This window comes from Mirounga angustirostris, unplaced genomic scaffold (genome assembly GCF_029215605.1).
Source record: "Mirounga angustirostris isolate CCGP_5_RB_7025 unplaced genomic scaffold, mMirAng1.0.hap1 SCAF_5, whole genome shotgun sequence".
NCBI classification, from domain to species: Eukaryota; Metazoa; Chordata; class Mammalia; order Carnivora; family Phocidae; genus Mirounga; species Mirounga angustirostris.
In genome coordinates, this window is record NW_026991713.1 from 150,148,388 (window position 1) to 150,165,431 (window position 17,044).

General features: G+C 43.7%; 1 protein-coding gene across 1 annotated transcript in view; it reads left to right on the forward strand.

Moving 5' to 3' along the window:
* Positions 1–17,044, forward strand: part of SHISA9 (shisa family member 9) — a 291,042-nt gene that overhangs the window by 247,805 nt on the left and 26,193 nt on the right. Inside the window, exon 3 of the mRNA XM_064590370.1 lies at positions 14,899–15,054. Within this exon, the coding sequence (XP_064446440.1) occupies positions 14,899–15,054 (156 nt within the window). The remainder of the gene's footprint in view (positions 1–14,898; positions 15,055–17,044) is intronic.

Here is a 17,044-nt window from a genome sequence, read left to right on the forward strand (position 1 = left end):
TAGGAGGGGGTGTATCACTCAATGGGATGCTTAGGCACATGGTCTTCTGGGTGGCAGTGATTCTTCCTGAGCACCCCCATCTACTTTGGGTATTGCTCTGTCTGTCCAACCTAAGATTTCTTAATCATGGTGGTTGCCTCACTAAACTGAGAAACCCAAGGGTTTGGGGAAAGGCAGGATGGCTTGGGTTCTACTTCCCTAGCAACTTCCATTGCAGCACAAAACTAATAACTTGTCAGCGTCCTCAGCTCCTCCTGTTTCCATTACCTCTGGGATGTTTGAACCCATCTTCTGCAGCCGTGTTCTCTGGTTTGGATCCTGCCCCTTGGATTCGTTTTTTAATCTAATCCCATTTTGGCCCTGCATTTCAGAGATTCCTCACAGTTTCTGCTCTGCCAGCAGAACTTTTTGTTGCTAAGCAGGGTAATGTCTTTACATATTTTTTAAAAAAATATTTAAATTTACTTTATAATTTATATACAGCAAAATTGATTCTTTTTGGTGAACAGTTCTGTGAATTTTGACAAATGTGTGGAGTCATGTCATTATTACCACAATCAAGACCCATGATGGCTCCATCCTCCTACCTCACCTCCAGATTCCTTGGGCTGTCCCTTTGCAGCCAACTCCTCATCTCACAACCACAGACCTGTTTTCTGTCCCCATAGTTCTGCCTTTTCTAAAATGTTATATACGTGGAATCATATAGTATCTGGCATTTTGAGTCTGCCTTCTTTCACTTAGCATAATGTGCATATTAAAAAATCTCTTCCTCTGTCCTTCTCAGTGCTATTCCATTGCATGGATGTAGCTTATTTATCAGTTTCACCAACTGAAGGACATTTGGTTTGTTCTGAGTTTGGAGCGATTATGAATGAATCCACTTTAAACATCACACAGGTTTTTGTGTGCACATAAGTTTTCATTTCTTTTGATTAAATACCTGGGAGTGGGATTGTAGAGTCTGATTCTCAGTATATGTTTAACTTTTAAAAGAAACTGCTATACCTCTTTTTCTAAAGGGGTTGTAACATTTTGCATTCCTAGGAGCAGCACGTGAGAGTTTCAGTTGCTTCACATCCTCCCCAGGATTTGGCATTGTCAGACTTTTAATTTTTCTTCTGTTTTTGCTATTCTTCTAGATGGGTAGCGATATCTCACTGTGGTTTCCTTTTGCAATTTTAAGGGTTTTTTTTGTTTTGTTTTGTTTTGTTTAGATTTTGATAATCCTTTTTAGGAATTTGGTATAGGATGGGTTACTATAAGGTAATTTTTATCTCGAAACAGAGATTGTCTCAGATCATTGCAGGTACTTGTAATGTTACGTGTGTTACAGGGAAGTCATTTACCTGTCTGTCCCTGCCCCCCAGCCCCCGGTTGGTCTGTGTGATCTTTTCAAAGGCAGCAGTAGGCCTTATCTATTCCTCTTTCCCCCATACCCAGAAAGATGCCTGGCCTAGGATTGGCACATGGTGATTATTTGATAAGTGGGTTATTCATTGGATGAATTTGCTCAACCTGCAATTAGAAAGGATTTGGTTTAATCAACAATCACCACTTGGGAGCATTCTCAGAGGATAAAAATGGTTAGGTTGTTTTTATTGGGGCTTGAATGTCTTTAAAATGTGGAAATATTATGGGGAGAAAGATTTAACATTACAGATTCTTACATGTGCCAAATATTAAGGTCAGTGCTTTCCAGACGTATCTCGTTTTATCCTATTCTGGACTCTGTCGTAGCTCATCAGCTAGTATGGAGAAAGAAGCATTGGTTTTGGATGAAGCTGACTATGTCTGTTTGTGACCTTGAATACATGGTTCAGAGCCTCTTTTTGCCTCATTTTTCTCATCTGCAAATTGTGCACAACAACGCCTAGCTTACAGAATTGGCCTCGGGTATAATGAAGGATGTATGGGTAAAGCACTTGGCACGTGCATTTGATTTTCAAATTTTGGCAAAGAATGCATAACATCAAATTTACTATCTTAACCATTTCTAAGTGTACAATTCAGTCACATTAAGTATATTAACATTGTTGTGTGACCAATTTCCAGAACTTCTTCATCTTGCAAAATTGAAACTCTCTACCCATTAAACATCAGCTCCCCATTCCTGTCCCCCATCCCCACCCCAGCCCCTGGCAGCCACCTCCCCCATTTCATACGCAGTAAACCAGAGGCACCAGAGCTCCCTCGATTTTCTTAAGACCTCATAGCTGATACATTATGGCTGGAGCAGGATTTGAACCCGTGTCTCCTGTCTCTAAATGACCTATTCTCTCTCCATAACCTCACTTGGCTCTCACATGTTCCTCAAGAGAGGGGATGGCGTCCTAAATCACAGGGGAAGTTATTTAGGGAATGTTGGGAGATATGGAAAATGGGGAGAGACATGCTCGTATCTATCACTGTGAACTTCAGCCGCCCTCTATGTGAAAAGCCCTTAAAAATGGACTCTCAAAGCTAAGTGGGGGAGATTTGCACCCCAGTTCAAGTGGGCTCTTTGGGAGACAAAGTGTATGGGTGATAGGAAATCAGTGAGTACTGTCCTCCATGCATTCATTCTGTGAAGCTTCAACCAAAGCAGGAGCTAAAGGTCTTTTTGGTGTACACTGAAAATTTCCTTAAGCACCAGGTCGCCTGCTGTCTGCGAGTCCTCCAACCCCTGTGTAGAATCATTTCTACTCGAGACTTGGTATAGGATATATTGCAGCCTCCATCCATGAGGTATCTGCGTTGTGTTACCACCTGAAGGATACATACCCAAGCAGCGTAGCATCCCTGGTGTTTGGTTAAGCTGAGCCCAGCTCCCTCATTTGTTTTATTGCTCTGCTTTTCTGTTGTCGTTTGCTGTCCCAGGCATCAAATTGTCCATAAACAAAATACTTAGCCAGGGCACATACAGTCCAAAAAGAAAAAAACAAGTTTCAGAGCAACAAAAATGGCTGTTGCTAAGCCAACCCATTTAATGCATTTTTTTCTTAGCGAAAAAGCTGACTTTTACGTAAAGCTCCTTGCATATTGCCTGTCACATAGCAGGTGCCTGAAAAAAATGGTCTTTTTTTTTTTTTTTTCCACATCCTCTCCTGTGTTAGTTAAAATTCAGTTCCATGGAGGAAGCTCTGGGAACTGGGAACGGAGGGGTGGAGGAGATTGAACATATTCCCTGACCTCAGCGGTATGGGAAAACAAGCATTGGGAATAAATAGAAGTATTTCTGTGGCTAAAGAAGCAAATTGAATCCTGTCCCTCTTGAATTGATACACTGAAATCCTAATGCTCAGTGCCTCAGAATGTGACCTTATTTGGGGATAGGGTTGTTGCAGATATAAATTAGTTAAGTGGAGGTCACACTAGAGTAGGGTGGGCCCCAATCCAGTATAACCAATGTCCTTATAAAAAAGGGGAATTTAGACACAGACATGCTCGTAAAGAGAACACCATGTGAGGATGGAGGCAGATATTGGGGTGATCCTTCCACCAGCTCAGGAATGCCAAAGATTGGCAGCAAACCACCAGAGGCTAGGAGAGAGGCATGGAACACATTTTCCCTCACCACCTTAGAAGGAACCGACTCTACCAACACCTTGATCTTAGCCTTCCAGCCCCCAGAACGGTAAAATGATACATTTCTGTTATTAAAAGCCCCCCTCTGTGGTTATGGCAGCCCTAGCAGATGAATACAGAGAGGTGCAGAAGTATTTAGGAGAGGAGAGGGTGAGGAAGGTCCCCTGGAGGGTATGATGTATAAGCTGACCCTAGAAAGATGATTCAGAGTCAGCTTGGGAAAGATGTAGGGGAAAAAGGAGAGCATTTTGCAGAAGAAAATAGTATTTTTACCTATGGCTAATTGTTACTTTCCAACTTATTCTAACAAGCTTGGGTATCTAGTTTCTAATCCCATAACACATTTGGACTGAAAATAATGAAGGCCAAGAGGACAGGCTGCTGCTTACCATGCAGCTAATAAAGGACTAACCATGATGGAGGGGAAAAGAAAAATGCCAAGTCGATGGAATTGGGGGGAAGGGGGTGCAAGGGAAGGAGAAGAGGGCAAGGGGCAGGAAAGAAGCTTTCAGGCCACACTGGGCTATCAAGGGAGGGGGCATCCAAGCAGTGGTAGATGAGCTCATGACCTTGACTTTGGGGAAATGGCCTCTGTGCAAATAAGACAGCCTTCGGTATTTATAATGATGCTGCTGAGCCTTTGGTGGTGAGTTAACCCACCTTGGAGATGTCTCGTTTCAGAAGTGATACCAATAAATGGGCGTTTCTTGAACATGCTCACGATGCTTCTTCCAATTAAAATCATCCTCTGTTACTGTCTTTGATAATCTCTCTTTCTCAGAATGCAGATGAAGAAGCTCTCCTACCTTCTAAAACTGGGTGAGGTACTGTGTCCCTTGGGCCGTCACAGGACTCTGTGTTTTGCTGTATCACGGCATTAACTATGCTGGTCTTAAGGGTTCTCCACATCCCCGGTGTGACTCTTAGTCGGCTTCCTATCCTAGATTATCATCTCCTTGGGGCGCAACCTGAGACTTGAAATGAATCCCTTGCCGCCCCCCCCCCCCCCCCCGCTGCCCCTGCCCAGAGCCTGCATAAAAACTGGCCAGAAGTGAACATTAAATAAATATTTAACAACTCCAGTTTTAAAATATTCCCATCCTAAATGGTCAAAATAAAAAAAAATGTTTTGCATGCTTAGAGATATAAACCCATGGGTAACACAAATGCCTCATTTACCAAAGGTTTTACAGTGATACATTTGCATTTTTTCCTCCATTGCAAATCCTTGCTGGTCCCTCTGCCACCAAGATTCAATAAGATGGATTTAATTCTCTTTCTACATAAACCTTTTCTGGTGAGAGCCTAGCCTGCTATGTTCTCTTTTTGACAAATTCAGGGTAATTTTGAGTTGGATTTGATTTTTTTTTTTTTTTTTTTTTTTTTTTGCTTGCTTGTGGCCAGAGAAAAAATCTACATGGTGTTTCAAACTATAATTTTCAGGTTTTCTCTTTCAAAGGATACTGGGCACAAAGGTTTGGAAAGGATAGAAAGGAACACAGAGCTAAAAGCCAGAGCTTTGCTATGATTTCTGAACATGTATTCTCTTTTTTGTTGTCGTTGAGAATTACCAGTGCTACGGGCCCCTGCAGGAACATCTCCTCCCTATTCTCTCTCATTTGTCCTGTTCTGAGACAACTGAATGATCTGGAATATGTCCAAGAATCCCGAGTCCAGAGAGGGCCTTATGGAAACCTCCCACTCTCTTTTCATGGCCACCTTTGCTTCTGTCATCTTTGCTTCCTGGACAATTGGAGGCAATAAAGCTTTGGCTATAATGTCTCGGATGGTTACTCTGTTTCGGGCGGGATGCTAAGCACTGTGTACATGCTCCAAATCTCATAGCACCCCTCCGCGCCCCTGCCCCCCCGAGGAAGCTGCTATGTCCCCATTTTAGAGCTGAAGACTGAGGCTCAGGCAGGTGTGATCACTGATATACCCCAAGATGTTATTGGTAAAGAGAAGAGCCAGAATTTGAATCCAGAACTGAGTCAAAATTCCATTCTTTCTTCATTATGTCATGGCAGATGCCACAAGCAGCTCTGGGACCACTCTGTGGCCGCGAAGCTGCGCCATCAGGCACAGAGAGTATGTTGGGGAGAGCGGGGATGAAGGAGAAACCTGGGCAGGACCAACATGGCCTTGCCATCCGGGCAACTTCCTGGGTGTTGAAAAAACATTGGGAAAATTTTTTGAGTTCCTCTAATTAGTAGGTGGTGCAAGAGCTAAGACTTGTCCACCAAGCAGAATGTCTGGCACACCGCAGATGCTCAAATATATGAGGAGGAATGGATGGGTGAGCAAGATGGAGAGGTAGAGCACAGGTGCGTTCCACAAGGCAGTAAGGGATTCTCAGGACGGGGGCCGGGGGGAGGCCTGCTCGTTCCCTCGGTTATAACAATAAGTTCTATTCTCTGGATGAAAAAGGAAACAAAAAGACATAGATCTGGCCAATGGTTTACTGGTCTGAGTGGGAAATTTTATAAGAAGGAAGATACTCAAGATGGAAGAGTCTCTCTTCATAGAGGAGGCTCAATGCTGAGCCTCCAGTTTCTTCCTGTCCTTGCTAGAGGCAGCTTAATTTAGTGGAGGAAGCACCTGTTTTGCCATCAGACAAATCTGGGATCAAATCCTGACAGTTACTAACATGTGTGTGACTTTGGGCAAGCACCTCAACCTCTCTGGGCTTCGGTTTCCTTATATGTAAATTAGGACTGTAATACTTAGAGAAATAGGTGTTTTTTTGTTTTTTGTTTTTTTGTTTTTAAATATGGTTAATGTGGTTTTCTATTTGGCCTTTCTGAGTTTGTGACTTTTGTCTGAGTTGGCCCATGCTAAACCATCTGCTTGGGAGAGAAAGGAGAGTAGAATAAAGTGAAAGGAAACACTCCATGCCACCGTGTGCAACCCACTGCCCAACAATGAGAGGTTCTGTAGCAGGATTCCTGTAGCAGGATTCCTTGGTATGTGGTATATGAGGGTCCTTGAGGAAGATCAACTAGGCAATCTGGTAGTCAGGTCATACCACTTCGTGTCTTAACTGGCTCAGCTACCCCCTGACAGCTCAGAGCTTCTTCACTTTGAGTTCCTCCCAGAGTTCCAAACACGGGAGTGAGATGAGAGATCCCTGCCCTCAGCATTTCCCTCACCCATCATTCTCCCCAGTCAAAGAGGGAAAGTCAAATGACATTCCTTCATCTCTCTCTCTCTTTCCTTGTCATTTTCTCATTTCCCTAGAATCAGAGGAGGATGGCTTCCCGTCCTTTTGCTTCCCTGGTCCACCCTTGACAAAAACTCTGTGGTCTTGCCTACCAAGTCCAGTCCTCAGTATGCTAAAGAATGGAGAGAAAGGTATGGTGGGGGGGTCCTCAAAAAGTTAAAAATAGAACTACCTGTGATCCAGTAGTCGCACTATTGGGTATTTAAAAGGGATACACTAATTCGAAGGGATTCATGCACCCCGATGTTTATAGTAGCATTATCTACAACAGCCGAATTATGGAAGCAGTCCAAGTGTCCATTGTTAGACGAATGGATAAAGAAGATGTGGTATATATATACACAATGGAAGATTACTCAGCCATTAAAGAGAATGAAACCTTGCCATTTGCAACATGGATGGAACTGGAGAGTATAATGCTAAGTGAAATAAGTCAGTCAGAGAAAGACAAATACCATGATTTCACTTACATGTGGAATTTAAGAAACAACTCCCCCACCCCCCAAAAAAAAGACCAAAGGAAAAAAGAGAGACAAATCAAGAAACAGACTCTTCACTATAGAGAACACACTGATGGTTATCAGAGGGGAGGTGGGTGGGGGGATAGGTGAAATAGGTGATGGGGAATAAGGAGTGCACTTGTGATGAGCATTGGGTGATATGTTGAATGATATGAATGAATTGGGAATTGTTGAATCACTATATTGTACACCTGAAACTAATATAACACTATGTTAACCATACTGGAATTTAAAATTAAATTAAATTTTAAAAATTAAAAAAAAAAAGTAGAAAGGAATTAAAAAAAAAAAAACTTTCCAAAGTCAGTCATGTGACTTAAAATTGTATTATTGTCTGGCTGCAAAATAATTTTTTGAATGCCAGAAATTTGAATTTAACTCCCTTAGAGCCAATAAGGAAATGGCCAAGAGCGCAAATTCTAGAGTCAGAAGGCTAGATCCAAAGTATAGCTCTGCTATATGCAAGTGGTGTAAGTTTCGGCAAGTTACAAAGCCTCTGTGCCTTGATTTCCTCCTCTGCAAAATGGGGTTAATAATAGTATCTCATAGAGATTCTTGGAATGATTGGATTAGTTCATATACAGAATAGTGCCTGGTACCTAATAACATCTCTTTGTGTATTATGTATATAAGTGTGTCTTCACCATCTTCATCATTGACTAATTAATATTATCATCATTTTTCTTTGTGTTCCTTCTATAATAAATCCTAATTCCCGAGCCTTACCCAGACATGTGAATGTCATGCCCATCACATATGTAGGAAGACAGGAGAGAAAAACGCATTAATAATTTGAAAAATCCATTGTCCTTCAGACTGTCCTAGTTGATAAAGTTGTTTCCCGTGGGGATCTGGGGTAATAATTCTGATATTGATAGACACGTATACTGGACTTAACAGCTGAGTCAATGGATAGTGGATATTGGGAGCCATGTTTCTTATTGTTGGAGTAAGAGCTTACAAATAAGCAAGAGGAGGAGCCTAGAATGATCCATGTGATTAGAGTTAGAGATAGCAGGATGAACTCCTATTTAGCTTAAGGTAGATACAGATGGTTGCATATATAAATATTTGTAGACACCTGTACATATGAGTTAGTACACACACATAGATTTTCTTACTCTGTCAGCAGAGAGAGACCAGAAGCAATGAGCACACCCAGCACCCAGATCTTAGTTGCTAACACAGTTCTACAATAAAAAGAACCAAGGCTCCTTGGAGAGATGGCTGATTCTACCACTGGACAGGGAATATACAAGATGAACCTAGAGCATCTTGTATCACTAGAGAGCAAGGAAGCTCTAAAAAAACGGGCCATAGGAGCCAACTGAAAGAGTTTCCAATGGCCAAGCCTGGAATAATTTGAGCAAAAAACAAAATAAAACAGTATTGGTTTAGAACCCAAAGTAATAAAATACGTGTCTATGTGTCCACACTGATAAAAATAAATGGTTGAATAATTAAGTGGAGATAAAGAGACAAATCTCTTATGAAGAAGAATTCTAAATAATTTACATAGAAACTATACTCAGAGAGGTGGAACATAACTCCTCGATCTTTAAGTATGGGTTATGCAGAGTGGCTTAAAGAGTATGGCATGGAAAGACAAAAAATAATAGAATACCTTTACAGTGGAGAAACTTGACACACACTATCTCAGGCAGGTGATGAAGGTTAACATCAATAGTGATAAAGCATCATAGTATGTATCCTTGATGGGTGCTGATGAGAATGTCACTTTACAGTTCTCGTCACCCAAACCCATAACCTCAGTCTAGTCAAGAGAAAAACATCAGACAAATTCCACTCAAGGGCCATTCTACACAATACCTGGCTGGCAGTCCTCGAAACCGTCAAAATCATTAAAAACAACAGAAGTCTAAGAAACTAATGGCCAAGAGATACCTAAGGAAAGGTGATGACTACATTTAATGTGGTAATTGGATGAGATTCTGGAACAGGAAAAGGACATTAGGTCAAAGCTGAGGAAACCTGAATAAAGTGTGGACTTCTGTTAATAGTAATTTTCAAAGTGGTTCATTATTTGTAACAAATGTACTGTACAACACAAGATGTTAGTAACGGGAACTGGGTCTGGGGTATATATGGGAACTCTCGGCACCATTTTTTTTTTTTTTAAGATTTATTTATTTACTTTAGGGAGAGAGAGAGAGCGCATGGTGGGGAGGGGCAGAGAGAGATAAAATCTCAATTAGACTCCGCGATGAGCACGGAGACCATCATGGGGCTCGATCTCACAATCCTGAGGTCATGGCCTGAGCTGAAACCAAGAGTCCAATGCCTAACTGTCTGCATCACCCAGGCACCCCTCTTGGTGCCATCTTTGCAGTATTTTTATAAATCTAAAATTGTTCTACAATGAAAACCTTATTTTAAAAGATATATTGTCTATAGATCTCTACCTCATAGGGTTGATGTAGGAATTAAAGGAGATATAGTGCATGAGAAATTCCTTGCCAAGTGCCTGCACATAATGTACACTCCACAAAACAACACCGTTTTGACCATATTGTGCCTTTCTGCGCTGTTCTTCCTGTGATGTGCCTTGAAAGACTGGCTATTGTTGCTTTTCTTCCAAGATGAGCCAAATTGGTCCAGTTTCTGATAGTTGTTATTTGTCTCTTCTACACTGAGAAGCCCACAGCATCCTCCCAGTGTTTGCAACTGAGCATTTTCACCTTAGCTGACCCTATCTGAATTGCATTTATTTTATTTCTATTTAGTGACTAAGGTATACCACATATAATGGTACTTACACAGCAGTTACCTGGGGTAAGTTAGCCAGATGCTTCCAATTAGAGTAGCTCTATCTCACCCTTCTTTGAAAATGAGTGTTAAATGCATAAGACCCCCTCTTTTGTCTTAGGAAGGCGAGCACAGGGACATCATCAACTTCTTGTTTGTTGACTGAGGCTCTTGATGGAAAACAGCATCCCAGAACAGCAAGTCCGTGTTAGTTATTTCTAAGAGTCAGAATGAGTTGCAAAATTATAATGAGGCAGGGAAATTTTTTCTTGTGGTATTGGGTAGGAAGTACCTTTCTACAGAGGTGAGGTGGGAAAGATATCTCTGGCCAAAATGTGTCTACAAGAGAAACTATCCTGCTGAGAGCAAGACATTGTTGGTCCAACTGGATTCCTTCTATGGCCATGACTATGTAAATTAAATGATATAGATAGATAGATAATATATATACACGTGTACACATACATACATATATCCATACAAATACATATGCATATATACATATACCTAAATATTCTCTTTCTCTCTTACTTTTCTTCTCGCCTCTATTGGCAAGGACAGATCTTACCCAGTCTTTGCTCTTCCCTCACCCTATTTTGCTTGGATGCCAAGCTGGGCTGACTTCCCATCTACACTTTGGTTTCTCCTCCTTAGCTGGATATATTTGTACAAAACTCACAGATAATCTGGGTTGCCAGGTCTGCTCCATCTTCTCATTCAGTGAAATGAAAATAACATTTAAAACACCCAGTCACAAATGTCTGTTTAATAATTCTTGATTGCTGCCCTGAGATTGGATGTCCATATTTGTGAATATTTGATGCTTGGAAACGAGCACAAAATGGCTGTCTAAAATGGCTGGAAATTTGCTTCCTGTGGCTCTGCATGTGATAGCAGGAATGTGACTTTGGGGCAGCCCCATCTCTTCTTTTGTGAGGGATTCATTTGGTGGGCCATCTTGGTCAGGCCCACTTACATTAAGGAACTACTCACTGCCCTTGAGGTAGCTCAAGACTTGGGAGAAATCATCCAGAAGAAAATACTTTATAATAGCATATTAAATATTCTGTTGAATAATATAAAAGACTGTTCCAAGTGATGAGGAACATCTCTACAGATTTTTTATTTTCTTTAATTAAGTGTTTAGCATTTCCCCTGGCAGGCCTGGAAACAAAATTTGAGCCTAGTGGGTGAGATCTAGGATTGAGGGAGCAAGGAGTTGGGAGAAAGGGTGGGCTTGGGAGAGGTCAGCTCTTTAACTAGACAGGCTCATGGTTGGGATCTACTTCCAGGAGTGAAAAAACACGACTTGCCATGAAGACATTAGTAAATTAGCTTATGAATGTCTTTGGGCATTCCCAATCTACTACTGAGGCCATTTGAAATTTCTACTTAATCTCTGTAGAATACCCAGAAGCAATGCCTTTGCCATCTTGACACAACCCCCAGGCCTTTCTTTATAGCCACCTGGGCAACCTCCCTTCTGGTCAGCTTCACTTCCCAGAGGGAATCCATGTGACAACTACACTAGTCCAAACTCTACATTGCAAGGGACAGTAACCCCAGAGCATACTAACTTAGTAGAAAGGGGCTTTCCTATCTTCTCAGCTTTCCTCCTGTTGTCCTTATTCCTTCCCAATAAAAAAAATAAAAACTTCTTTTTCAAAAAAGTTTGAACCTACCATGTGAACCTACACATGGTAGGTTCAAACTCACTTGAATCCATGACCTCCTGGCTCCTTACTTCCAAGGTTCCAGAGAGAAAAACTCAGGGAAGCATTCTGATTGGTGCAGCCTAGATCACATGCTTGCTTCCGGCCCAGTTACTATGAGAAGGAGGCATCGTGATTTGCCCAATTTGGATCACACGCTCATTTCTTAGGGTCCATGCTTCAGCAAAAGCTGTACCTTATGCAACACCTCTTCCATGATTTCATTAAGCTTGGGCCTTCCCAGCCCTCCACTGAATCTCAGCCAAAAAGCTATCATGGCAGAAGGATACACCTACTTCCTCACATGCTGGCCAGAGGCTGGGATACGTGGCATATGTTTGCTGACCTTCCCATTACGCAGTTGGTCTTGTGTGCATGTGCAGTGATAAAAAGTGCTCTTCTTGGGCGCCTGGGTGGCTCAGTTGGTTAAGCGAGCCTTCGGCTCAGGTCATGAGCCTGGAGTCCCGGGATCGAGTCCCACATCGGGCTCCCTGCTCATCAGGGAGTCTGCCTCTCTCTCTGACCCTACCCCCTCTCATGCTCTCTATCTCATTCTCTCTCTCAAATAAATAAATAAATAAAATCTTAAAAAAAAAAAAGTGCTCTTTTTTTTTTTTAAGATTTTATTTATTTATTTGACAGCGAAAGAGACCGTGAGAGAGGGGGGAGCGGGAGAGGGAGAAGCAGGCTTCCCGCTGAGCAGGGAGCCTGATGCAGGGCTCGATCCCAGGACCCTGGGATCATGACCTGAGCCGAAGGCAGACGCTTAACTGACTGAGCCACCCAGGCACCCCTAAAAAGTGCTCTTCTTATCTCTGTGTCTCAGCTGTGGTCTCCCTGCCTCTTCCCATTTGGGTGTATTGGTTTCTAAAGCCAAACATATTCCGTATATGTCATGGGTTGAATTGTCTAGAAGCAGCCCTTGAGAGATGGGTTTAGGTGTATGAGACTCTGAGGGAGTGCTACAGACACACAGACAGACGCATGCACACGCCCCTCTCAGGTTGTGAGGGTAACAAAATAGGAAAGATAAAGGAGACACTCAAAGATGGGGTCTCAGTCTCAGATAAAGTCTGGACCAGGGGTAGTTAAATTATGGCCCTTGGACCAAATCTAGCAGCCACCTGTTTTTATAAATAAAGTTTTATTGGTACACAGCCACACCCATTCATTGACATCATGTCTGTGCTTTCTTGCTACAGGGGCAGAGTTGAGTATTTGTAACAAGTCTGCGTGGCCCATAAAGACTGAACTATTTATAGTCTGGCCCTTTAGGAAAGAAGGTTGCTTGTTCCGATCCCTGGGAGCTCTGGAGCATCCACTGCTTCATAAAGCCGTCCCTACTTTGAGGCAGAGGGCTGGTCTGCATGTCCTAGTGTCAGCGAGGCTCTGGTTGCCGACCACCGCTGGTGTTGAGGGTGAGGTGCACGAAGCACACTAAACCCAGGGCAGTGGTTCCTGAGAATAACTTCCTGGGTGTGAGGGGCAGCTGTGAGCTGTGTGCAGCCAAAACAGCAGCCGGGAAATGGGCACACATGCCAGGGAAAGGCGATCTTCCAAGGCAGCACAAGCATCCACTGCCATGTTTATCTGGATCTGTACATGCACTTCCTGAAGCTGGGGAGAACCTGTATTTCCTGCCTGAAGCTGAACCATAATCACCTCATCTGGACTCCACCTCGTCTCACTCTTCCCTTCACTCTGTCCATCCCACTGCTCTCAGGGTGAAGGGGAAAGCCTTCACAAGGCCTCCTGGGCCCCGCCGGCCTGTCCAGCCCCACCTCCTTCCACTTGGCTCACACTCTGTTCTGCACCACCTGTGCCTCAAGGGAAGGGTGCGGCATCCTGCATTGCTGAAAACACTGCCTCCCCTCCAATTTCAGGGCTTCTGGCCATGCCCTTCCCTCTGCCCTGAACACCCTCCCCAGCGCCCTCCACCTTCACCCACACATAACCGCATCTAGACTTCTGGATTTCAGCTCAGATAATATTCCCTCCAAGCAGACTTCTTGAACCTCTCTCCCCATGAACCCCATTCCCTCTAAGTAGCCAATACTTGGTTCGTGTGCCTTTGCATATTTTTTTCCTGTCTTTGCAAATCGCACCACTCAAGCAACATGCATAGATTTTCTTTTCTTTAACAAAGATGCTATATTATATGCATTACTTTCACATTTGCTTTTTCTCCCTTAACAATATAACCCAAAAGAAACTATCCAGGTTGACTTGTATAGAGTTAACTCATTTAAAAATATATATATATTTATTTATTTGAGACAAAGAGAGAGAGAGAGAGAGAGGAGGAGGGGAGGGAGAGAGAGAGAAGCAGACTCCCTGCTGAGCATGGAGCCTGAGGTGGGGCTCAATCCCAAGACCCTGAGACCATGACCTGAGCCGAAATCAAGAATCGGCAGCTCAACTGACTGAGCCACCCAGGCACCCCTAGGGTTAATTCATTTTTAAACACATTTTTTCCTAACAGCTCCATGATATGTACACATTGTGTAGTATGGATGTACAATAATTTATTTAAGAATTACCATCTGTAGGAATTCAGGTTGTTTCTGTGCGTGTGCATTTTTGTCACTTTACAGACAACGGTGTAAAGAACATCTCTGAACAAACATCCATGAATTCTGATGCTGTTTCTGTAGGCTTAATCCCCAGAAGTTGTATTATTTGGTCAAAGTATACCTTCACTTTATGTTTCCAGACACACTGCCATGGTCCTTTCTGCAAATATGGCAAATTGGGCTCCCATGTGAGGTTATGAGACTGGCCAGTTTCCCACATCTTTGCCAGTATGGTGTCCTTTCCATACTTGTAATGTTTGCCCATCTCTTGGCAAAGGAATGGCTTCTCCTTGTTGTTCTGACTTGCATTTCCATGACTATGATTGAAGTTAATCATCTATTATATATACATATATATATATTACCCATCCAACTTCAGCTGCTTTCCAGGGAGGATCCTGGAGCCGCTTGTTCTGATGTGTCTGTTGCTCTCCTCTCATGTCCCCGGAGGGTGGGCAGATTGGGACCCAGCGATGGTGGGCATGGGTAGAAGGTCCTGCTCCACCTGTGACCATGTCCTGCTATCTCCTCCCTTGCAGACACGACCCAGATGAACAACGCAGTGCCCACCTCCCCTTTGCTCCAGCAGATGGGCCATCCACATTCGTACCCTAGCCTGGGCCAGATCTCCAACCCCTACGAACAGCAGCTGCCGGGCAAAGAGCTCAACAAGTACGCCTCCTTGAAGGCAGTCGGTGAGTGCTGTTCTGTTTCTCCTCTACTTTTCTGCACTTTTTTTCTCGTTCCCTCTGTTTTTTTCTAGTCCTCTTGCTTTTTCTTCCTACTTCTCCTTTTCTTTCGCATCTTCTTCTTTCTCAGAATCTGTGTCTCTCTCTGTCTCTGTCTTTCTCTCTTGGTCTCTTTCCTCTCTCTCTCTCTCTCTGTCCGTCTGCCTCACACATATTCTTGGTCTCCTACCTGGGGCCCAGGTTGCTGGGAAGCAGAGCCCCTGGGCTGCTGCTTCTCTGGATCGAGTCCTACCTTGCCACATGGGGCAGGGTGGGTGAGTGAGGGACACATGTGGGGACTGTTTCCCGGGGAGAAGGGCCTGGAGGCTCATTTGGATCCGACTGATAGCCCAGCCCCTTGGTCATCCACCATCTGCCCTCGTGAATCCTCAGGGAATCCAGGACACCCGGTGTCTGAATACCTTGCCCTGTAGTGGGTAACATCCATCACCCCCGTAGTCATCCCATCTCTGAGAAGTTGGTAAGTGCACGCCCCCATCTCAGGCAACTTCCACTCTTCAGGATGGGGCACGCTGCCTGGAGCTTGTGCTAACTGGGCTCTTATCAAAGTGCCAGACATTGCATTGGACCTTTTCATACATCCTGCCTTGCTTTCTCACAGGGATCCAAAGAGGAAGACACAATTATTATCCCAGTTTTCAGATTAGGAGACCAAGAGTCAAGGGGGTCTAATTTCATTTGCCCCAAATCAAGCCGCCTGTAGGTTTTTATCACTCCAGAGCCTGCCTCTCACAGCCTAGCTCACACACGAGGGAGGGTGACAGTGACCCTGATGGTGGCCCAGGCTCCTGAACACATCGCTCATGCAAGAGTCCTACAGGGCGGAAGCCACAGCCATCGTGAAGTCAAACTTGGGGCAGACGCAAGACTCACAGGCCGCATGCTTGCTTTTGTTATCAGCTGCTTGTCTTCATGTCTTCCCTCGTCAGAGATGGGATGGGAGACACTTGCTGATCAATTCCAGCGTCAAATATCCTAATTCCATTACACACTGACACCAGAAACCAAATCCCAGACACTGTCACCTGTCTGTGATGCTTGTGGGGACCCTGGTCTCCCAACATATAGAGGCACAAAACAGGCATCTTGATGCTCGGCAGAGGGCTATGCGTATAGTGGGAACTCGGTAAGCATTGGAACCACAAGGATCTTTAGGAATTCCTATTTCTTCCCCATCGCCTAGGACTTCCAGATGGAGTCACTCAAAGACAGGCAGACCAAATTTCTAATACGAGGGCACACAGGCTTTTCTAAATCCTAAGCCCCGCAAGGACTTACGTACCAGTTCCCACGTTTCGTGTTGAATTTCTACACCCAGCTCAGCCCTCACGTATACCCCATGACCACAGGCTCCCTCTGTTCCCTACTGCATGTTTGCACAGCATATGCATCCTAAGCGTGTCCAAATAGACTCAAATATTAGTAGGAAGAGCTGAGGGCTGTTGCCTAGGAGAGAGAGAGTCAGGGCGTCTGCACCGATGTAGCTGCAAAGTGTTCATACACTGTTTGGTGCCCCCTCCCCCACCCCCTTCCTGAGCTTTGCATTTAGGTGATAAATGGCGTCTGCTGGTTCTATTTGATTCTTCTTTTGGCATTAAAAAAAAATCAACCCAGACATCTTTTTCCTTTTGAACTGGTTACATTACCCTAAACAATTCATTTCTTCAGCTTAGGCCCAGTGTCTTGTCCCCCCTCAAAACTCCGTAGCTATTTGGGTAAATAATGGGATAGATATTCCCACAATGCTCCTTGATTTTCTCCAGGATTTATACAGGGATCCCGTGCATGGCAAATGTCTGCAGGGCATTGAGAATTAAATTTGCAGCACGAAAATATATCTTACCCTCCTTAAGTAACTGTTTCTTCCACAAAGCGAGAACTTCTGAAATGGTTGCTGAATGAATGAATGAGCTTGTCTTTGGCATGAATCAAAGAA